Source organism: Nelusetta ayraudi, unplaced genomic scaffold, assembly GCF_046127955.1.
Source record: "Nelusetta ayraudi isolate G7.1 ecotype Tasmania unplaced genomic scaffold, CSIRO-AGI_Nayr_v1 ptg000060l, whole genome shotgun sequence".
NCBI classification, from domain to species: domain Eukaryota; kingdom Metazoa; phylum Chordata; class Actinopteri; order Tetraodontiformes; family Monacanthidae; genus Nelusetta; species Nelusetta ayraudi.
Window position 1 is genome coordinate 3,636,877 of NW_027466110.1, and position 22,457 is coordinate 3,659,333.

At 48.6% G+C, this 22,457-nt stretch overlaps 1 protein-coding gene across 2 annotated transcripts; it reads right to left on the reverse strand.

Moving 5' to 3' along the window:
• Positions 1-472: 472 nt before the first annotated feature.
• On the reverse strand, positions 473-22,165 carry csrnp3 (cysteine-serine-rich nuclear protein 3). Of its 2 annotated transcripts, XM_076040114.1 has the most exons (6): positions 21,841-22,165; positions 20,809-20,853; positions 7,729-7,904; positions 4,395-4,654; positions 3,902-4,198; positions 473-3,372 (listed from the first exon to the last, which is right to left on the reverse strand). In XM_076040114.1, exons 3-6 carry the CDS (start codon positions 7,889-7,891, stop codon positions 2,200-2,202), a joined length of 1,893 nt encoding a protein of 630 aa, XP_075896229.1. In that variant the 5' UTR covers positions 7,892-7,904; positions 20,809-20,853; positions 21,841-22,165; the 3' UTR covers positions 473-2,199. The 2 variants fall into 2 exon arrangements, with proteins under 2 accessions (XP_075896229.1, XP_075896230.1); XM_076040115.1 differs by lacking the exons at positions 20,809-20,853; positions 21,841-22,165 and adding an exon at positions 10,923-11,362.
• Positions 22,166-22,457: the final 292 nt, after the last annotated feature.

Sequence of the window (22,457 nt, forward strand, 5' to 3'; positions counted from 1 at the left end):
TTCCCCCCCATAAACGATTATTAAAGCATTTTAAATCATAATCAACGTTATTAGTTAACCGACAATATCAGTCCCTGTGATCGTCAGTTCAGAGCAATCACAGTCCACTTAACCGAGAACTCTCAAAGGTTATCCCTGTTTTTAAAAAAAAAAAAAAATTGCACTAAACACATTAGAGCAAACTGACATCATTTTCAGATTCATATAAATAAACATCTCACTTATTAGATGCTAGAATGCAGCCTGTACAGCAAACTGTTGGTTGAGACCGTGAGCAGATACTTGTTTTATACAGTATCCGAATTTAAAGATAAATATTTTAGATTTTTTTTCTTCTGATGGTGTTGCTTTTCCCACCAAAGTGCTGCCGTGTTATTTGTTTTTCTCACATATCTTTGTATCAATTAAATGCTTTCTTGGAGAAATCCCGATTTAAAAAAAAAAAAAAAAAATGTAATGTAATCTTTTTTTCCTATGAAACCTGCAGGTGTTTGTTATTTTATAAATCGACACAGAAGATAAAAGACAAAGTGAGGCATGATACTGATCTGGCTGTTCAAGTGTTTTTCAAGATAAAACCTCCTGCCTGCCGCTGGACCCCACACATTGGTGCAAAAGGTTGATAATTGGCATTTTTATGATGATATGATTGAACAATTGGACAATTTGGGCTTTTGTCATGCTGTTCTTGAGCAAAGAGAAGCACGCTGTAGGGAAAAGAGGAAAAATGTATCGTCTTTACAACACATGTTCATAAAAACAATGGCATTTTCTTTTAATATATATATATATATGTATATATATATTACTGACATTTTAAAGCAAGAAAAAAGGGCATGCTTAGTTTATCAAAACATTTACAGTTAATTATACACAGAGTTCAAGAACAATAAATAAAACAACAATAATCCTTTTTTTTTGCACATTTGACGCCATGGACATAGAAAAGTTCCATCTACAGTACGGTATGTGCTCGAAACTAGAACTTTACATCTGGAATTACAAGATACATTGCACAGCGTGACACAACTGATGTTTAAAGTCTTCTCCACCTCGTCCAGAGTGTGGCGGAGTTGCAACACTGCAACAGATGAAGGGCCCGTCCCGGGGTCAAGAGTTCATTAAAAACATTTCCACCGTGATCCTCTGGCATCATTCTTCCAGATGAAAATGACACTTAAAAATTACTTTAAGGTCATATAATGCAAAAAAAAAAATCCAAACAAAAAGCAAGTCAAAGGAAAAGGCCATGATAATGTTCATTTCAAATTCCACTTGGTGTGACTCAAGTTGGAGGGATAGTTCACCCAAAATTGAGATTTCACCCATTTTCAAATCCACATGACCATTCTGGAGTTTCACAGCAAAACACTAGCCAAAGTATCCAGTGCGGTTCACTCGCCAGGAGTAGAACTCATATCTCCAGCGCTGCCCGGTGTTGACACAATGGTATTCAATTAGCACAAGGTCTGATTTACCTTAAGTTAACATGTGTGAACTTGATATCACACACAGACAAACGTGCCAGCTGATGTGATTGCATCTTGTCAAACGTGCAAAGAAATGCACGCGCTTGTCCGTTTAACACATCCGCCGGGATGAATATGCAATGGCACGAGATTGTGCTGCGGTGCGGGGGAAAAAAGAGAGGAATCAGACGTGAAAAGCTCAATTTAGCGCGCACGCACACACACACACACGGCGATATTTGCAGAACCCGGGAAGAGCTGCGGTGACTGTTTGCGTCGTCATACGATAAAGGTGAAAGGCAGGTGCTAGTCAGCACAGCTTTGCACGCAGATGGCTGCTGTTGTTGTGTTTGCCGATTGTGTGATTGCAATAAGGCCTCGGTCTGATTCAAACTCATTTGTTTGTCTGTTTCCCGTCATCAGTTTTTTTTTTTTAGAACCCTACTTATATCATGCAAACATTTTCTCTCAATTTCCTTTTTGTTGTTGTTGTTGTTGTTGTTGTTTCTCATTTCTTTGCATAACAGACTACATTTAAAGCTAATCCTGCCAGAACGCATTCCGTGGTCCCTTTGCTCAGTGCACAGAAAAAAAACAGTGACACGCGGCAACCCACTACCGTGCTTGTAGAAAGTGTGGTGGTGGTGGTGGGTATTTCAAAAAATTGGGTGAACCATCCCTTTAAGACGCAATGATCAAAGAACACTTGAGAGGGTGAGCCACCCCCCGGCTAAATGGCTGCCACCTCGGGGCAGTGGTCGGCTAAAGGGAGGTTCTTGGCGCTGTTTGTGAGTAAGGTCAGCTCCGGGTGTCCGCCCACGTCGGCCCCCTGCGCCGTCTCGCACGAACCATAGGAACTCTGGCTGTTATTGTTCAGGTAGCTCTGGTAGCTCTGCGTCTGGCTTGGGCTCAGCGGCGCCAACGGCGGCGGCGCCTTGGACAGCAGCTTCTCCTGCTGATCGTAGCCGGCCAGCAGAGGGAAGCTGTGAGCGGCCTGGTACTGGCTCTCCGCCCGGGCCGAGTAGTTTGTGTAAGGTTCGGCGGCTACGCCGAAGGGCCCCGGGGCCGCGGCGCCGTTGGCCCCGCCCACCGCGTCCTGGAACGCCAAGGCCTCCCCGAAGGGTTCGCTGGGACGGCCGGGCTGGCCGTTGGAGGCGGCCACGCCGGCGCCCCCTAGCTGGTAGTACTCGGCCGGAGTCGAGTTCATCAAGAAGCCGTTCCCGTTCATGTGGCTGTCGTGGGCGGCGTCGCTGTAGCACAGCACGGTGGACAGAGGGACCACGTCGGCGTGAGACACCGGCGGTGCCGCCATGTCGCCCTGGACGCTGGCAGACTTCTCCTCGTCCTCGTCGTCCTCGTCGTCCTCTTCCTCCTCCTCCTCGTCCTCGTCAGAGTCGCTGTTGGCTAAGCTCTGAGTGCTGGAATCAGACAGTCCGCTGCAAACGCTGCTGCTGTCCTCCTCGTCCTCGTCCTCCTCGTCTTCGTTCTCCTCCTCGTCCTCCTCGTCCTCCTCTTCCTCATCGTCCTCCTCGTCCAGCGGCTCCTCCATCTCGTCGACGGTGGCTGCCTGCACGTGCACGCTGGCCTGTGGGACGGCGTCAGACAGCGAGTACTCCAACCTGTGCTGGGACTGAACCAAAGTGTTGCCGCTTTCCAGGTCATTGGCGTCGCCGTGGAAACCGTTGGTGGGGGACACCTGCTGCTGCTGCTGCTGCTGCTGCTGCTGCTGTTGTTGCTGCTGCTGCTGCTGCTGCTGCTGCTGCTCGCGGCTCTTCTCCAGTTCCAGCTTCATGATGGTGTGCAAGAAGTGGGTCCGGACGCGGATGGGGTTAAACTCCACCCGCCCCGCCGAGTTGCTGCAGCCCTCTTTAGTGCAGCCACATGGAAATGACATGCGGTCCACCTGTGGGAGACATTGCGTTTACCACCGCGTGGGTTGTTTTATTTCAAAGGTCCTCTAGTTGGAGCCATTTTTAAGATATTTACTACACAATTGATAATCCCAAAAATTTCAGAAAACGGCAACAATGTAGGTGGCTGCGTGGTGCCACCTCCTGGCTCGGAGCGGAACGCAAACACCACAGTGGTGCTGGTAAAGTGTGAGTTCCCTTTGTGACATCACAACGGGTAGACAATTTCCAGAACACTGAAAAAGTTGAACAAAGCAAACAAAGACCGGATCGGCTGATTTCTCCGCTTGCTGTGTTCGCTGAGTAGGCCAGACAAATGTATTATAAAATTCCACTGAACTTGGTCTGAAATAGCACAGGACCTTTGAAATATTAAAGGCACAATGCCAAAACTTGTTCTCCATTCGCCCTGTCTGACAGTCCCATGGTGGGCGCCAGCATTTAATGTGCACACCCGGCGCCACTGCTCACCACTGCTAGGGGTGCCGGAGCTGAAGAGATGCGGACGTCGTGGGATTTTACCTGGCACTTGATCCCTGCGATGCTGCAGGCGCAGGTCTCCGGGTCGCAGAAAATCCGGCAATCGCAGCCGCAGTCCTCCCTGGACATCCGGATGGCTCGCAGCTCGTGTTTCTCCTCCACGTCGATCTTCTTCACGCCAGAGGAGCGCAGCAGCGCCCGGCGCTTCTTGGTGGTGAGCGGCTGGAGGAAGAAGTAGTCGTCCACCTCCGTGTTGTCGAGGTCGATGTCGTCGTCGGAGATGTCCTCCGCCGTGAGCGCGTTGGCCTCCTCCGACTCCACCGTGCCGTTCTTGGTCAGCTGAGCACGTCGGAAAATGACACGAAGGCACGAAGGAGAAAACAGACGGGCAAAAGAAATTGAAAGGAATCATCGAGCCAAATTATTCGAAATAAACGTGACGTTTTTGAATCGTTTCAACAGAACAGGAAAAAAACCCTTTGTGCCCAGAGGCTGCAAGGTGATTTTTTTTTTTTTTTTTTATCTCCGAGTCTACCTTGAGTTTGATGGAGTTGAGCTTCTCCTCCTTCAGGTGATCTCTGAGCATGTCCCTGTGGATCCTCTCCTGCTCCAGGGCGAATTCTCCCAGGGAATACTGCCTGATCCAGCTGTGCCTGTTGGACATTCCCAGCGTGCTGCCTCCCTGGCTGGGCACGCTGGTGAAGCCCTGCCGCCGGCTGAAGTAGTACACCGTCACATTCTCAAAATGTACCCTCCGAGTCCGCAGGCGCTTCTCTCTCTTCAGTATGGAGTTGGCTGCACGAGATAAGAAAAGAGTTGTTGCACAGGAGCTCCCTGGAATTTGTGCGGCATTTGATCGTTCGTTAAGAGGATCGACTCGGGGCAGCGCTGTTGATTCGATTAAAGTTTGTACAACAGTTCAATAGCTGGGCTGTAAGTGGCATTTTTATTCCCGCCTACATTTGCGACTCACCAGGTCAAGCCCAATGCAGCCTCCTCGATGGATCATTTCAGTTTCGCTCTCTGGACTTCCAGCAGACAATATGCACTTAAGTGAGCATCAATCCAAATGGTCTCTGTTGGTCGGCTGCACTGCATAGCTTGGCTGAAAACGCGGTGGTAGCATGGCAGTGTCTGGACAAAGTGGAGAAACTGCAGAGTCTCCCAGACGTGTCTTTTATGGAGCCATGGCGTGTTTTAGTACATGGCTGCAACCGGCTGCCACTGCACTTTGAGTGCATGCAGGGGTTTGGTCTTGTTGCCTCACTGCAGTTCACAGGTTCAATTCCCCCCTGAGGATTCTCCCTGGCGTCTGGGTGGGTTCTCTCCGGGTACTCTCGGCTTCCTCGCTCCATCCAATTAGGCTACACAGGCAACACTAAAAAGCCCTTAATAGGTGTGAACCTGAGTGTGGATGGCTTATTATGTTTGACCATGTGTCCAAGGTGTCCCGTGCTCTGAGATAACTGGGATAGGCTACAGCACCCCTGCAGCTCTGAGCGCAGGATGGATGGATGGATGGATGGATGGATGGGATTTCCTTTCTGTGAAACTCCAGAGCTGTCATTGGATTAGAAGATGCAACCACAGCCAAAACTGAATGATGTTGATTGACTGACTCAAAATCGAAAATGAGATTTCAAGTGTGGCTGAACTTGTCCCTTGAAATCCCGCAACCATGCGCTTTAGAATGAGCCTTTATGCATCTCAGCGCAGCCCTGAGCGCAGGGAGTGAAGCTGTGTGATTGCACAGGTTCTGCATGCGGCTCCTCAGTCAGCCAGCGTGTCTTTTCAGAGAGAGCTCGACAAGAGGGAGGAGTGGGAGTGGGAGAGTGGGGGGGAGGAGGGAGTGGAAGAGCAACAGCCGAGCATAAATAATCCCCTGCCTGGCCCGGAGATGAGGACTGCTGGTTTTAGAGGAGCAGCGTTCCCACCGCTCTCCCCAACGGCAGACAGACAGGACAAATAGAAACCATCTGGTTCCAGCAGCTCTCCGCCCCGCGCTGGAAGGACAATGCATTTCATTACAGATGTAAGAGCTGTCAGAAGGGAGGGGCAGCGAGCTGCCTTCCATTTATGCAAACGGCAACCGGCTTGTTTTTAAGGTACCGGAGCGGTGAACAGATGTTAAGGTCCCTGCGATCAGCGTTCCCCGAGTCTGTACATTAAAGCCCCGTCCCTTCGTTTCTGTCCCGCGGAGAGAAGCAGTTGTTCCGTTAAGAAATAACAACAACACAAAAACACACTTGTGCGTGTTTCGTCCCTCCCCTGGCTGTCTGACAGTGCGGCGGGGAGACGCGAGACCACTCAGGACTTAATTGTTTCATATCTCTCCCCCGCTGAAGCAGTCAGTCACTGTACATTCGCGCGTCACTTCACAGGAGAGGAGGAGTCTTTGTATCGCGCGGCTCCCTGGTTGCCGTTAGCTACCGTCAGCTACCGTCAGCTGCAGCCGACATCCAGGGGCCACGCAGGCCCCCCCCCTCCCCCAGGGAAGCAGCACCCTGCTTATGCCTCGCTACTGCGTCGACCCCCCCCCCTCACCTCCGTCACCTACCTGCGCGTCACTCATGTGGATAAAAATAATCATCAAACCACGTCTAGGTGCGAGGTTGCCTTTGCTTAACGCGGAAAACGTTGGGCCAAATTGCTTACGTTTATTCACAATCAGACTTTCATTCATTAGGGATGACATCAATGTGTTCTTTTGTAGACACGTAGGGAATGTTTCTCTCTGAGTGGACTTTTTTTTTTTTTTTTTTGATGGGTCTTATGAAGTCAGCGTTGTTTGAGTGCTCCTGTTAGGCACGTGAATATTAAAAAAAGCCTGATTATCCCAAACATTAACATCATCTTGGCAAAACAAAGCAGCATACGCGCGCACCCGCGGCAGATACCCTATGTACAATACAGCTTGTGAAAATCACAGCCTCACCTAATTACATAATACAGTGAAATGCAGAGAACAAAAAGTCACATGAAGTCATATTGTCAACATCTATATTTGTGCTGCAAGTTATGCAAGAGAGACCTGAGACGATTATTTTCCAACCGCAGGCCACAAAAAAGACCAAATGAACCATCGAGCAGTGACTGGTGGGGAGGGGGTCACTCACCTGAGAGAGAGGTGTCAGTGCCCTTTGTGACATCACACAGGGATGATTTCAGACCTACACGTTCTAGTTAACCGACAGGTTACAGACATATTTCTTCCGGTCTAATTTTAATTGTGGATCTATTTACGTTCTTATCCAGAAGATTCGACATGAGTTTAAACGTGAGGGTTTAATCACCATTAAATGTTCTACGCCAGTCATAACGCTTGCGTGGACGAAACCCAACGGTGTTGCACGCGCGCGTGCGCGCACACACACACACACACACACACACACACACACACACACATGCGTGGCATCAGGCTCATTCATCAGCCTCGGCATCGTGCACGCTGACGCTGCTGCTAATGAGGCAGCTGCTTGAGCTTACATCCCCTTTATTATAGCAGGAGACTCAGCCTGCACTGCCCCTCCTCCCTCCCCTGCACAGATACACAGGACTGTAAATTCACTCCTGCACAACAGACAGGCGGACTGTGTGTGTGTGTGTGTGTGTGTGTGTGTGTGTGTGTGTGTGTGCGCGTGCGTGTTTTAACCTGTATCTTACATAAATTCCAATCAACAATATCAGGCTGGTGATTAAAAGCGCCACCAACCCCCAACCCCAACCCCTTCTTTTTCAACACCTCCCCGTTTGTTTTCCTCGAGATGAAATCATGACATTAATCTGGCCGTCTTGCCACGCTGGCACAATGGGTGAATGCGAAGAAAAAAAAGAAAGAAAGAAAAAAAAAAAAAGAGAGAGACACTCACGGGTGAAAGGGCCCGAGGCGGAAGGGTTGACACTGTCGCTGCTATCTCCACTCTCGCTGCAGGAGACCTCATCATCAGACTCCCGCAAGGAAGAGCACGGGGAGGAGGAGGCTTCTACCTCCTCAAATTTCCTCTTTAGTATTCCGCTCATGGCCCGCCGCATCTGCACCTGAAACCTAAAGACAGCAGAGGGGCCACACATTATTTAATATCCACTTTTAGGGCCCTCATAATCCTCAGCACACTCAATTAGCAGAGCCCCCCCCCCCCCCCCTTCTCCGCACACGCACGCACGTTCGCGCACACGCACCTCTCTCACACCGCTACCCCAGCTCTCAGGCGCTCCCCTGGCCATTGATCACCTTGGCACGAGAGAGAGGCGAGATGGAAGGAGAAAGCTGCTAATTACACACTACAGTCTGCCGTACAGGAAGTTCACTGCCGTCTTTGATTGAGAGGCTGGAGGGGGAAAAAACAGAGTGGAGCAACTTGTCTCGCAATGTTTTATTTTCTCCCACCCGAACTGGATTAGTGTGATTGTGTGGAACAACAACAACAACCAAAAGAGAAAAAAAAATCCCCAACTTCAAAAAACAACCTGAAAATGTGTTTTTCTCTGCCCGTTGTGCAATCATTTTTATTTCTTTATTTATTTTTGACTGTGTAGCTTTTGAAAAAAAAAAAAAAAACACGACGTGATTTGCAATCGCGATGCATCGTGGTACGAAGGTGAAGGTGAAGCCGCTGCTGTCGGCGGCATAAATAAATGACATCCTGTACATGGGTAATGAGCCTCCGTGCAGGTCAGACGCTTCTTAGAGGATGGGGGGCTGGCGGGGGGGCAGGGGGCCTCGGGTGAATGTAGCCCACAGAGACATCCGCGGCTATAAAGCCCCCCTCATAACCTTTCGCCAATAATAATGGGCTGCTTAATACTGCAAATACATAAGAGGACGGCGGGGGTTGGGGAGCCGGAGGTTACATCACTGCTGCGGAGCGGCTGCCGAACGCTGCTGGTTACAGCACTTGCCCGATTTTGCCGGTGTAACCAAAGTGTTGATAGAAAGGGGCCATTAGCTGCCTCTGAATGATGATGCAATTAGACGAGTAAACAAGGACGAGCTCATCAGTCAGCGGCGCTGATACTACTCAGCGTTGCTCTGGAACGGACTAACAAATGCAGCTTGTGGTCGTGCAAAAACCCGCATTTCTTTCTATTCCCCCCCCCTTTAATATTACAGCTTAAATGCAAAATATCGCAGCGGAGGGGAACGCGGCTCGAGCGTTGTGTCACATTTTAAAATAACCCCCCCGCCCCCCCGGCCAAATGGAAAAAAAAACAAAAAAAAAACATCAACAACAAAAACACAAGAGCGCTACTGTAGCGCACAGAGGGGTTCCTGTTGACTGGCAGCCCGTCCCTCACCGCTCTCTTTCTTGGAAGCGGGATCCAGTAAAGACAGCGTGTATCTTGGCCCGGTCCCGCTCTGTCTATCTGCCAGAGCAGCTTGTGGGGGAGTTCCATTCACAGGCAGCCGCGGCGTTTCATCCGAGCTCCGCTATCAAGTCATTACAGATGCAAATGCTGCCTGAGAGACATGCCGCAGCCGCCGCAGCCACCGCCGCCGCCGCCACCGCCACCTCAGGAGGGGGTGGAGGGGTCGGGGCTGAGAGAGGTGCAGCCCGACGAGGACCTGCGAGTGCCAGCCGAGGGGGGTCATTGTTCACCGGGAAGCTGCCGCTTGTTCAGCGTTCTGGATCAGCTCCAGGATCGACATCCTCTATCTGCGACTACTGAGGAATGTGAGGCACCGTCCATCCAGGGGAGGAAAAAAAAGAGAGAGAGAGAGACAGAGTAGGAGGGTGGTGGGGGGTTCTGCCCAGGTGGCCTGACTGAATTCTTTCCAAAAAACAACTGATATTAATTATGAACCAGCCTGTGTCCCCAACATGTATTGTAGGCAAGGAACCCGTCAGCCTATCTCTTCATTTCTTGAGTTGATGCAACGTTGTATAACCTGCCACCAATAGACATGTGCTCTGGTTCAGATGGAGGAAAAAAACAACTTTTGTAAACAGAATAAAAGGATAAATACATTTAAATATCCTTTTGCCGACAACCAAGGTTGGAAAATTTCCAGCAGCGACAACTGGGAGAAATTTAGTCTTTTTTTTTTTTTTCCTACCAGGGGGTTCCTAATTATATACCATTGTTGGAAACCTATTTGTATGCTTAGCCCTCAGCTGATGCTGCACTGGGCTTTGATGCCAAAAAGGTTTCCATGGTGATGCTAATGTACTACGTCAACTAGTGCTGCTTCCCCCCCCCCAATGCCGTCTCCGCCGCTATGTGCTGTAACTAAAGCAGCAGTGGATGACAAACAAAAAAAAAAAACAAAGAAAGTTTGTATCAGAGGTAAGATGATCGAGCTGAGACGTGTAGAACAGCAGCCGTCTTTCATTGATGCCTCACTAGTTTGTTTGCATTTGGTTATGCAAGCATGAAAAGTTGGAAGGAAGAAAAAAAAAAAAAAAGAATGACATCATAAACCTCAGAGCTGTCCCTAATCTGCGGGTGAACAATTTGTCATCGTTGTGTGAATGAGAAAGAGGCTGCTGATCGTTTCCAACAGCACTTTCTTTGTCCGACAGAAGAAGAAGAAGAAGAAGAAGAAGGAGAAGAAGAAGAAGAAGAAGAAGAAGAAGAAGAAGAAGAAGAAGAGGGGAAGCACAGAGCACGAAAGAGAAAATCCAGGAGAAATAATGCAGCGAGAGGCAGCTTTGGAAAGCCCCTCCCTGTGTTGCCTCTCTGTGCACACACACACACACGCGCACACACACACACACACACACACACACACACACACACACACACACTACCAGTGGCAGCAGCCAACTCTTGTCCTGAACAGACAGCGCTGACGGCGCACCGGAGCAGCGAGTACACCGAGCTCTCTTTCCTCTTCTCCTCTCCTCCTCTTCGTCACTCCGCCATCGAACGACGTGACGGACGCCCAGAGCCCCAAAACACTCGTCCGCAACGATACCCCCGACTGAGCCCCCGACTCCCCCTTTGGCATCTGGAGCGAGTCATGACACATCAGTCTGAACACGGCGGCAGTGACCGCTCTCACCCCCCCCCCTTCCTCTCCTCCTCCTCCTGCGCATGCAAGGCCCTCGCAGCGACAACTGACCTGTATCCGGGCGGCTGGAAAGCGGCTCCGTCTCTACGTCTTCCAGCAGCAGCAGCAGCGCTGCAGCCACACGGACATGTTCAACCAAAAAAAAGAAAGGCGGGGACTCGCGATGAATGAAAAACGTCCCATTTGTTGTCTCAGCCCACTGGCTTGCAGTGACCCCAGAGCTCCATGGGATCCATAGATATATAAATATATATTTTACATCTATTAAAAAAAAAGGATGCAGGAGAGTGAAGGAGACAGTTCTGGCTGCGCTACTGCTACCATGTGCTTTTATGATTTCAAGATGATTCTCGCTCCAACTTCCTGACTGTCACTCTGTAGTTTTTTTTTTTTGTTTGTTTCTCTCTCTCTCTCTCTCTCTCTCTCTCTCTCTCCCTCTCTCTCTCTCTCTCTCTCTCTCTCTCTCGCTCTCTCCCGGCCTCACAAAGGCTCATTAGCTGCAGCCGGCTGAATGGCAAGAGCACGACTGGAGCTGAGCGCAGAGAGGAGCACAGGCAGCCTGCGAGATCACATGGGTGGGATGTCTGCGAGCGAGAGGGAGAGAGAGAGAGAGAGTGAGAGAGCCAGGGAGGAGGGAAGGGGGAGAAAGAGGGAGGGAGACAGGCGTGCCTCTGCTCCTGTCTGCAGATATTTTTACCAACATGCGATGGGGATTGGTTGGGGGTGGGGGTGGGGGGTCAAAGAGAGGGGGGGAGGAAAGGGGCACATGGGAGTTGCAAAGGCGGGGGGGGTGGGGGGGGAGAGAGTCGAGGGCATGAGAGAGAGACGCAGGAGGAGGAGGAGGAGGGGGAGGGGATTCAGAGGGCAGTAGTGGGGGGGGTGAGGAAGAGGTGGATGGAGTGTGAGGATAGGGAGAGAGGAAATGAGATCGGGGGGGGGGGGGGGGGGGGGAGCGTCAGATGCCAAGAACAACACGATGGCCCCAACTTGAGGTTTGGGGGAGACTGGAAAATGCCCAACTGGCCGATACGAGAAGTAATTTAGACTAAATCAAATAAGACGAAAGACGACGCAGCAGCAGCAGCAGCAGCAGCAGCAGCAGCAGCAGCAGCAGCAGCAGCAGCAGCAGCAGCAGCAGCTATACGGCGCTATCACCTCGAGAGTGTCGCATTTCAAATGGAATTAAACATGCGTCCTAAATATGTTTTCAGTGTGATAAAACAAAGACGGCGACTGTTGACACGGAGAATGTGGTTCATTTGTCTTCTTGCTATTATTGTTCGCCTGGGATTGACGCTAACATTTCTTGCAATGTGCTTTCTCACCATTAGATGCTGCTAAATCCCACACGCCAGCCTTCTCAACCAGGTAAGAGAGCCGTTTCATATTGTTTTGTAGCACTAAAAAGTCAAGACTTAACATGAGCTCAGGATCAATTCTGCTGGTCACCCAGTGCAGGACAATGCAGTGATGGCTGATGGGTAGAATTCCTGTAAAGCTGATGAATCTCTGTGTTGACATATTGTGAGTTTGTTGTCTCCTTGAAGTTAAAGGCGATGCACAAACGCAGCACCGACACATTTGGCTGTAATTCTTCGGGGGCTTTCTGAGCTTTACACATTAGAGATTGTAACTGAGGGAGGATGAAAAAAAAACAAAAAAAAACCCACAGCACAGTAGGTAGGAACAGCCTGAAGAAACACTACTCAGCATCAGCGCCCAGCATTTGCATTTTAATGGTTCTTAGTGGACACAATTTTAATCCACTGTGGCTTAGCTCACGAGTTTGCCACACTCAACGTTTATGAGTAATCTTTGCACGCGGAGATCATTTACGTTGTTTCGCCGCTAAAACTTCACGGGGACAAATTACTTTGATGGTTCGCCAACCAAACAAAAGAAAAAAATCACCAGCCAAAATAATGGCAGGGTTTCTCAAGTGCTACCTTATTAAAACAGGTTGGAAAAACTAGAGGATTCGCAAAACAAATCCAAATCCAACTATGTGTCAGAATTTCTGGGGTACCTCGGTAGAAATGATAAACTGCCAGGGCACCATTGCACACTGGTGGGCCGCAAATTCTGAATGAGGCGCAAAACATCAGATAGAAACCTGCTTGCGGCCGCTATTTATAGGGTCTCACAGCCGCTGCAGAGGCTTCAGAAATCCCACCGACTGACTCTGGACTGTCTGCCTTTCACCACAAACATGCAGAGGCAGCTCCGGTCGTGAATCAGAACCTGGCCTGCGAAGCGCAGATGAATCACTCGCACCCACCCACCTTCACACCAATTAGCCATCTGTACGCCGAGCACACCTGTCTCAGGGTTTTCAAGCGTCACATATACCTACTTCTCGCATATTAATGTCCGCAGCTGACGTCATACGTCGCTATACAGCCATCTGAGAATATTAGATGTATGTTATTTTCAATGCTGCATTTGTGCTCTACCCAACAGAGGTTGGCAAAAGTATCCACATTCTGTACTTAAACAAAAGAATGAATACTTGTGTTATATAAATACACATATATATACATATATGTGTGTGTGTGTGTATATATACATATATGTATATGTATGTGTATATATACATATATATGTATTTCTACATATATGTGTGTGTGTGTGTGTGTATGTATGTGTGTAAAATTCAGTTTTATATTTGAACTACACAACAGCACAGTTCAGATTGTCCAATTCAAGCAACAGCGACTAGAATAATAACAAGTGAATTACCTTCAACAGAATTTTTTTTATCTAAAAAACTTTTAAACACAAAAGTAACAAGCATGTTTTTCCGATGTAAGGAGTAGAAACTACAGACATTTGTGGTCAAATATAGGGAGTCAAACCAAAAAGTCATACCTGAAGAATCTGCTCAAGTACAGTAACGTAGTATTTCCACAATGTTGCTTCCCACCTCTGCTACCCAGACACTCAAGGTAACCTCTGGCACTGCTGCATGACAGGCAGAGCCTTCCCCGACGCTCAGCGGTCGCTCTGGCATCCACGAGGAGACTTAACCTTCCCTCTCTGGCTAGACACCAAAAGAATTCCACTCGCTGCACCTCATCCTGATTGACGTCTTATTTCGGTCGGGGCGCGAAATGTCGGGTTACTTCTGGGGGTCGTCGAGGTGCTCGCAAAACAAGGGTTACAATAACGTAACCTAAGCCGCCGCCTGCTTTTCTTTTTTCTTTTTTCTTTTTTTTTTTTTGGGGTCACCCAGCATCCAAGGCAAGTCTGTCGTCAAAGGGTCTCAGTCAAGTGCGTTCTAGACAGGATGCAAGGAAAATTTTCAAAGTCGGATTGGCGGATTTGCTGCGCTGCCCCTGGTGATTGAACAGTATGTACTGCAGCTCGAATGGCTTATTTTAAAGGTCCCATGTTGAACAGACTCTCAGATCTTAAGTCAGCCCTGACTTCACTATAAACACTGGAGAGCGGTTCACTGTTAGCTTCCTGCTAAAACTGATGCTTTGTTGCACATTACACACATCTGAAATAGGACAAAAAAACAAAGCAACCATGAGTTGGTCCTGGCTGGGAGGAGGTCATAGTGACCCTTGCGACATCACAAAGGGCAAATATCTTTGCGAAACTTCACTTCGGGGTCAGGGAAGCAAGGAAAACAAGTTCTTTGACGGGAAATATATTTATGTAAATTTTCCATAAGATGGGAAGAATGCAAAGAAGACAGCGAAGGTCAGTCTCAAAGCAAACCCTGAGACTTTCTCCTTCTTTTCTTCCCTATATGAACATCGCTCACGTCATATGAAATCCTCATCCATCACTGTGTCATTTTATTACACATGCTAATTATTAGCACAGAAACTGCATATTTAAAACAAAGCCGTTCCTCTAGGAAACTCCTCTGTTCCGCTGCCAAATGTTTAAGTGAGTTGGAGCGAGCTGTCGCAGGTATGGACGGATGGAGAGATTGCAGTTTTGCTTTTCCTGTTCCGTTCTGTATCTGCGTCTGCCAAATGCATCCGACATTCAATATGGCTGGTAGCCTTACAAACTACTAGTGTTTCCACAGGGACGAAGCACACAATTATACAGCCCAGATGGCTTGGCAGACTTTATTTCATTATCATCAAATCTTCCTCTTTTTTTTTTCTTCTTTTTTCCCCCTCTTTTTTTTTTTTTTTTTTTTTTAATGTGAGAAACGTTTTTAGTGCAGTCGACCCCATCTGAGAAGTACTGGGAGGTGCACTCTGCTGGAACTAGCTAATGGGATCACAGAGCAGTGACGAACGCCCCCACCCCACCCCACCCCACCCCACCCCACCGCCCCGCAAACCATGAAAGATCCTGGGCCGCGGCAGGCAGTCTGAGGCTGTGCTCAAACCCATCCGTCACCGGTGCCTCACTGTGCCCGAGACTGCAACCTTGAGCGGGAGAGCAGGAGAGCAGGATGCCAGGCAACGGCAGATAAATAGATAGATAGAGGCTCGGCCTCAGCTGGACTCCCCTAAGGAGAGTCTGTGGCCTGGATGATTATACAGCTACAGATGATGTCAGTGGAGGATCCCTGACACACACACACACACACACACACAACCAGGCCACAGTCGAATGTTTAGCCCCGGCGGGCTACCATACGGTCCAGGTTTAGTGCAGTACGCAGTCATTTGCACAGCCATTGGCCTGATTGACACCAATGGACCAAACGATACATTAAGAAATCTACGGCATATTTATCAGTACAAGACAATAAAATGTAATATACCTTTGATTGACTGTCTAGTTTAATTATTGGAATTACTTTCGCAATCAATCTGCACTCCGTCCTAACAAAAAGAAAGATACAATCGAGACTTTTAATGGTCTGTCGGCCGAGCAGAGACAGCAGCAGCCCACTGGCTCTCACGCAGATGGACAAAAATATGCAAAGAAATGAAGACTCACAAAACAACAACAATTAATAAATAAATAAATAAATAAATGAAAATCCACACACGTGAGAGAGTGGAGGTTGTGGAGGGTAGGGGGTAAAAAACAGCCAACAATCAAACACAAAGGAATTCCCTTTTAAGGGAATGTAGCAACATCTACAGATTTATGCAAATGAGGCTACACACGCGCTCTGTACATTTGTTAACTTGCACTCGCCTCGGGGCTGCAGACAGATCTGCTCGGCGCACATGAAAGGGGGGGGGGGCGGAGGGAGCGGGGGCGGTGTGTGTGTGTGTGTGTGTGTGTGTGGAGGGGGGGTAGAGAGCGAGGGGGATAGGGGAGGGCTGGGTGGGTGGGGGGGGGGGCTGGTGATGGGGGGAGGAGGAGGAGGAGGAGGTGAGGGGGAGGAAGGGGAGGCGGCGGTGGTTACTGCTCAGCACTCAGCACACGGAGGAGCTGCAGCCTGCTGCTGCTGCTGCTGCTGCTGCTGCTGCTCAGCCTTCCAGTCGCCCGCCCGGTGCCGGGAATCATTGATCTGCTCTTCCTCCTCGCACAACAATAGAGGAAGTGCGGCTCCTTATTAGCCGCACAGGCCACCGGGCGCACGATACAAAAAGAAAAAGAAAAAAAGAAAAAAGAAGAAATGGCCAGAGTCACAAGTGCACGGACCTGTTTGATTTCCATTTTCAGACACAGCGCCGCTTTAACTGAGACAGTTCCCACTGGGAAAATCTGACAGTTGATTTACAGCTTCTACCGCTAACATCAACGCGTATGCTGTCTATGGAACTACGGCATCTCAGCTGCCTGTGTTGATAAACAGTCAGAAATAAATAAATTAAAACGAAACAAAAAAAAGAAAGAAATCACACACGCACAGACAGGGCTGTGCAAACAAGTAATCCGACTAATGTTCTGATTCGCAGTAATTCAAGGCTCACAGTGCGGCGCGGCAATCAGGTGCTCTCGCCCTCGTGTCAATCACAATGCTCGGCTAAATTATTCATGCCTCCATATTTTATTTATGGCTATATTTTCCCATGCCACCTGAAAGTTCGCAAAAAGCCGGTTTTGCTGGCAGAAACTGAGCTGCCAAAGCGTTTCAACGCAGGCAGCGCCGCTTTCATCTCGCACACAGGCTGCGAAGGCTGTGGGATGTGGGGTTCATATGCTGCAGACAGGCTTTATCATTTATATATATATATAGCCATGATCATGTTGAGCTCGCGAAGCTCTCTCTCTGTCTCTTTTTAATATTCAAAACATTTGCGCAGTTATCTGAGAAGATTCTGGAAGTAGGCCAGATCTGCATGTGATTTAAATATTGTGAATTAGATTCTCTCTCTCTCTTTTTTTTTTTTTTTTTTTTAAACAAACTTACATAAAAATATTTCCCGAGAAGAATCGATACGAGGTAGGTGAATGTGCTTTATTGTGAAGGGGCTTGTTGCATTTAAAGCTGTTTTGGTGTTTTAAGTCGAGTCAAAATCTGACATTGAGACAATTAATTAATTCGGCCGATAAAGTTTTTTAATGGTAGGCAAGACTCTCAGAGACTGCGCTCACACTTGGTCCATTCCTCATTAAATCGCCAACATGGGTTGCAATGTGTTAATTGGCACCTTTTAGAGGATGGCTACAGGATTCACGGTTACCATTTCCAACAAACTCCCCGAAAGGTGTCGACCGCCTGATTTCTTCCTTAATGATCTCATTAAAACAAAGGCGAAACATAAAGGCAAACACACAATGTCGTGATTGTTACTCCCATGCAGGAATACTTGAAGTTCAAAAGCAAATCAACTCGTACTCGCTCACCCATTTGCACACATTACTCTGCTGCAAGACCTGCTTTATCGGCGGAAACTTGATATTGCACGGCTCTTCAAATGCCGTGGGACTGAGGAGAAAGACTTCCATGGCCCCCGGTGTGAGTCGAAATAAAACAAAATTATTTAGCGAGTGCACGTTTGCGTCAAAAAGCTTGAAATGTGACGAGCTGTATTCTGTTTGTTTGTGCACTCATTGAGTTGAATGAGATACGACAGCTGTCCTCCAAAAGAGACTTACAGCATAAAACAATATGGACCTTTTTTTTTTTTTTTTACACTGAAAAGCTAATATTTGTATCAAAAACAGCATTTAGTTGTACTTTACTTAAATCCTTCTCATAGCACAGTAAAAATCAGTTTATTTGTCATTTCAAGGCGTGATAGTATTTAAAAAAAAATTAAGCTCAAAACAACAAAATAGCCTGAAATGTTTCTGTCAATGCTCAGCCAGCTCTATGCTGAGTGTATGTTTATGCACTCCACACACACACACAAGAAATATCATTAGAGGAAAAAAATAAATAAATAAAAAATCCTTTTTTTCTCTTTAACACTTAATTAGCTGGCAGCTGACAAAAGATTCCAAATAGGTGTCATGGCAACATCTCAAGAGAGCACAATCCTGAAGCGTGAAAGTGCAGAGCTCAGCCAGGAAGGAGCCAAAGACACAAAAAGAGTCACATCAAAAGCCCCCAAATTGGAACCATGAACCCTGCTGGGACGCGCAGAGCTGCGCTGTGATCTGAAAGGTTGATATTAGTTCACGCCGTAAGACCCGCATTTGTTATTGATGTTTTGCATGTCTGCGGGGATAATGCCCGATGATGATGAATGAAAACGAACAAGTGCGAAGCGTTTTTCCGCTGATCAAAACACGCAGCCGGCGGAACGAGTCAAAACTGCCTCGCTGAAAAAGCCCCTGAAAGACTTAATGCAAAAGAACACCCAAAAAGAAAGGCATTCATGTCTGTAGTGCAGAGACACGTTTTAGCTGCTATTTCCTCATGGTCAATGACTCAATAGTAGGATTGACTAACGCAGCAAGAGAATAGGAATAACAGTGTGAATGAGTTTGTCTCAATCATCTTTTCTCCCCTTTGCTCCTGAGTGAATGCACCGTTGTTCCTGTGAATCATTAATTTACATTTTCACCGCCTGGTTGCAGCCTTTTGTGAATGAAAAAGAATGAGGCTGTATGATTAAACATGAACGTTTAGACAGCGACAAAAGGCCCAGCATGTCAGTTTGAGCAGCCCCTGTTGGTGAGAAAGGCATTGCGGGCATTTTTAAACGCAAGTCGTTGCTTTGATGCTTCATTTTAACCAAAACCACGCAAAAAAAAAAATCATCGGCCACCATCTTGCACCATCGATGCTACATGCTGCTACACGACGCTACATGTTTATCATTAGCAAATGAAAATATTGCAGCTTTTAGCTTTACTAAATGAAAAACATTGTATTTTGGAAACGTAAGTTGTGCAAGAACTCCCTTTATAAGTGCAACACGCCGCACCTTTTGAGGGCATTTTCGTGCGGGTCACGAAATTCAACCTGCGTCACAATCATCTGCAGAACTGATCGTTAGCTTCAGCACCAGTGGCGCCACTTGTTCAAGCCGTTCACTCTCGTCGTCGCAAGATTTTCTTTCAAAAAAAAAACCCCAAAAAAACAAAAACGTTTCAGATGTGATCGTGAACTTTTGTGCATGCGCACGCTTTACCCGCCTCTCCTCTGCCGCCGTTAAAGCCATAACACCCTCCCTGTGAATCTTTAATGGGCCACATTCGCTGGTATCAAGCACCAGCCATCTGTGCTACAGTATGCAACAGCGGCCGAATCGCTTTATTCAAACAAGGCCGCTCGCTCGAGACGAGACGAGACGAGAAAGAGACGCAGCCGCCGCCGCCTCACGCGCCGCTTCACAAGTAAATACATCGACTTAACGTCGCTGTGTCCTTTAACTCGGTGCCACGTGCGCTAATTAATTTCCGCTCCTCTGAGGGGGACGGGGTGCTGATAGACTGAGGAGACAGATGGATCGAGGAAGGGGGAAAAAAAATTACACAGTCACAAGAAGAGAGAGGAGGGCCACCCCACACACTCTCTCCAAAGACACACACCCACACCCACACACACACACACACACACACACACACACACACACACACACACACTCTTTGCCCACCCACCCCTCCCCTTCCTCACCTTTCAGATCTCAATCACAAAGACGGGCAAGCGCTCGTGTGACGGTGCGTGTACGCATTCTTTTTTTTTGTGTGTGTTGCCCATAACGATGGTCCTCCGCTGCTGCTGCTGCGGCTGCGGCTGCGTCTCCCTCACTGACAAAGGAGCCTGGCAGCCCTGAAGGAGGCAGGGATGAATAACGGCGCTGCCATATTTAAGAAAAAAAATTGGAAGATGGGAAAGAAAAAAAAAAGCCAGTGCAGGCAGTTCACACCAGGACATGGAGGCACCTCTCCCCCTCTCCCTCTCTCTCTCTCCCCCTCTCCCCCTCTCCCTCTCTCTATCTCTCCCCCTCTCCCCCTCTCCCTCTCTCGCTCCCTCTCTCCCCCTCTCCCCCCCTCTCTCTCCCCCTCTCCCTCTCTCTCTCCCTCTCTCCCCCTCTCCCTCTCTCTCTCTCCCCCTCTCCCTCTCTCCCTCTCTCGCTCCCTCTCTCTCTCTTCCTCTCTCTCTCTCCCTCTTTTTGTTTTGTACTGGCATTAATGGCGCTCGGCCATTCTTCCTTCAAAGACAGGAGCCATCAATTAGGGACATCGAAATGCCGAGGCCCACGCGTGACCTTTTTTTTATGTCATTGTATCTGTTCAAGTCGATTTACATGGGAAAAAAAATAAACAGCGACCTGCTGGATGAATCCTGCTTTCATCATTTTATATCAGAGGCCTCTCTCTCCCTCTCTCTCTCTCTCTCTCTCTCTCTCTCTCTCTCTCTCTCTCCCTCTCACTCTTTCTCTCTACAACCCTGCCAGAGCGGCGCAGCTGCCTGTCGTCTGCGTCGACGTCTCATCATATCTTCTTATCAGACGGGTCTCTTTCTTTTTTCGTGTGGCAGCGGCGTAGCAACAGTTGTGCCGGCTTTGAACCGTCGAGCTCTCGCCGCCGTGAATCGGATACAGTGAATTTGCGGGCGCCGTGGGTAAGAGAGATGGGCAGGGAAGGCCTCGTCGGACGCTCTTACCTTTTTTTTTTTTGTAGATTTATGCCGCAGAGACGTGCCTCCTCTCTGTGGAGAGAGAGGAAGAGAGTTACAAACATGTGGCGGGAGGAAAACGAGATTCCGCGACTTTTTGGGGTCCCTCGGCCGAGGCTTTTTTTTTTTTGTCGGTCTGGGGAAACTTTGCAATCTCAGCGCCGACGGGCCATCCAGATGAGTGACATTTGTTTATCTAAATCTCTTTGTGACCTCCGCTCGCTGGGGTGGAGGGGGAGGAGGAGGTGGATGGAGAGCTGTGGGCTATCCCCCTGGGGGCGGGGGGGTACACAGGGCAGCAGGGGAACAGGCCCCGGCCTCCCAGGTCTCTGTCCAGACCTTGTCCTCCTCCTTCATCCCTGCACTGAGAGCCTCTCAGCCAGCTGGCCAGCGACCAGTCAGCTGGCTCCCAGTGCACCCCAGTATTTCTGCATGACACACATGTGTGACCTCAAAACAGAGCAGAAACAAGAAATACTAAATAATGATAACGATGCACATGCAGGAGCTTCAGGGAATCTCAGGACCCCCCCAGAGATGCTCTTTTATGCCCTTTGGCGTGAAGCAGGAGCTGATCCAGCTCTCTAGAAATAAATGGGTGATTTTTTTTTTTTTTTTTTTTTTTTTTGGAGGGGGGTGTGGGGGGTGGCTCGAGAGAAACAAAGAACGCATGCGACTTTAACACTGTGACGCCGCTCTAAAACTGCACGACCGTCTACATGCAGCAGATGCCCCGAGCGGAGTGACTGCTGAGGTGTGATGCCCTCAAAGAGTTTGACAAATGGACCGTTTAGGGAATGGGTCCCAGCATGTTGAGGCAACAAAACAGCAGACAAGCGCACTGACGTTTCTGTCGCTGGAAAAAATAAAAAATAATAAAATTTATATACATACATGTGTATACACACACACACATTTAGCTGGCAGCAGAAATTCAAGAAGAAGAGAAAAAAAACTCTTGACGACTGCATTCAGACAGAATTGAAAAAAATCCCGAGAATTGGGATTGATGGTACTCACCATTCATTTCGTTCCTATCGCACCCGCACAGTCAATGACGCCCCCTCCTCACTGGGCTTCTGCCGCTGTCTCCCCCCGAACCATGACACGCTTCTGCGAACCCACCGGCACCGGATCCCCTGGTGCCGCCCGAATAAAAGGCACAATTTGTCGCATATGAGCAGTTGCGCTGACAGGCTCCGCTTGCTTCCGGCTGCTGAGAGGGAACAATGGTGCAGCATCAGACTGACAGCTCGGCGGACAACGTGACTCGCTCCGTCCAATCGCGCTCTCGCACGGCAGGACGCGAGCCGCAGCAGAGCGCTGCCGCCCGGCGGCCGCGTGCCGCGGTCGGCCAGCTCAGGAGCCGCCGCGGAGTCATGGGTCCCGGCCAGCTGCCCAGCCGAGGAGCCGGTGGTGCTCTGGAGAGTGTCCCACCTTTTATGAACCCTAAAGATAAGAGACTCCTCCCGGTGATTTATGGCAGCTGGGGGGGTAGGAAAAAAAAATCTTTGGGGGTGCGGGGGTTATAAAATGGAAAAACAAAAGCCGTAACTGAGTCACAGCACTTTTATAACGTTTTATAACGTCTACTTGAAACCAGGGCAAAGGGTTAAATAATAGCCTTCTGGTATAAT

Excerpts from the sequence above, each read along its gene's own strand:
- csrnp3 (XM_076040114.1), bottom strand. The coding sequence starts at position 7,891 with ATGCGGCGGGCCATGAGCGGAATACTAAAGAGGAAATTTGAGGAGGTA. Across the intron at positions 4,655-7,728 it reads CGCCTCGGGCCCTTTCACCC|CCAACTCCATACTGAAGAGA; the intron begins GTGAGTGTCTCT and ends TATCTCGTGCAG. Across the intron at positions 4,199-4,394 it reads TCAACTCCATCAAACTCAAG|CTGACCAAGAACGGCACGGT; the intron begins GTAGACTCGGAG and ends CGACGTGCTCAG.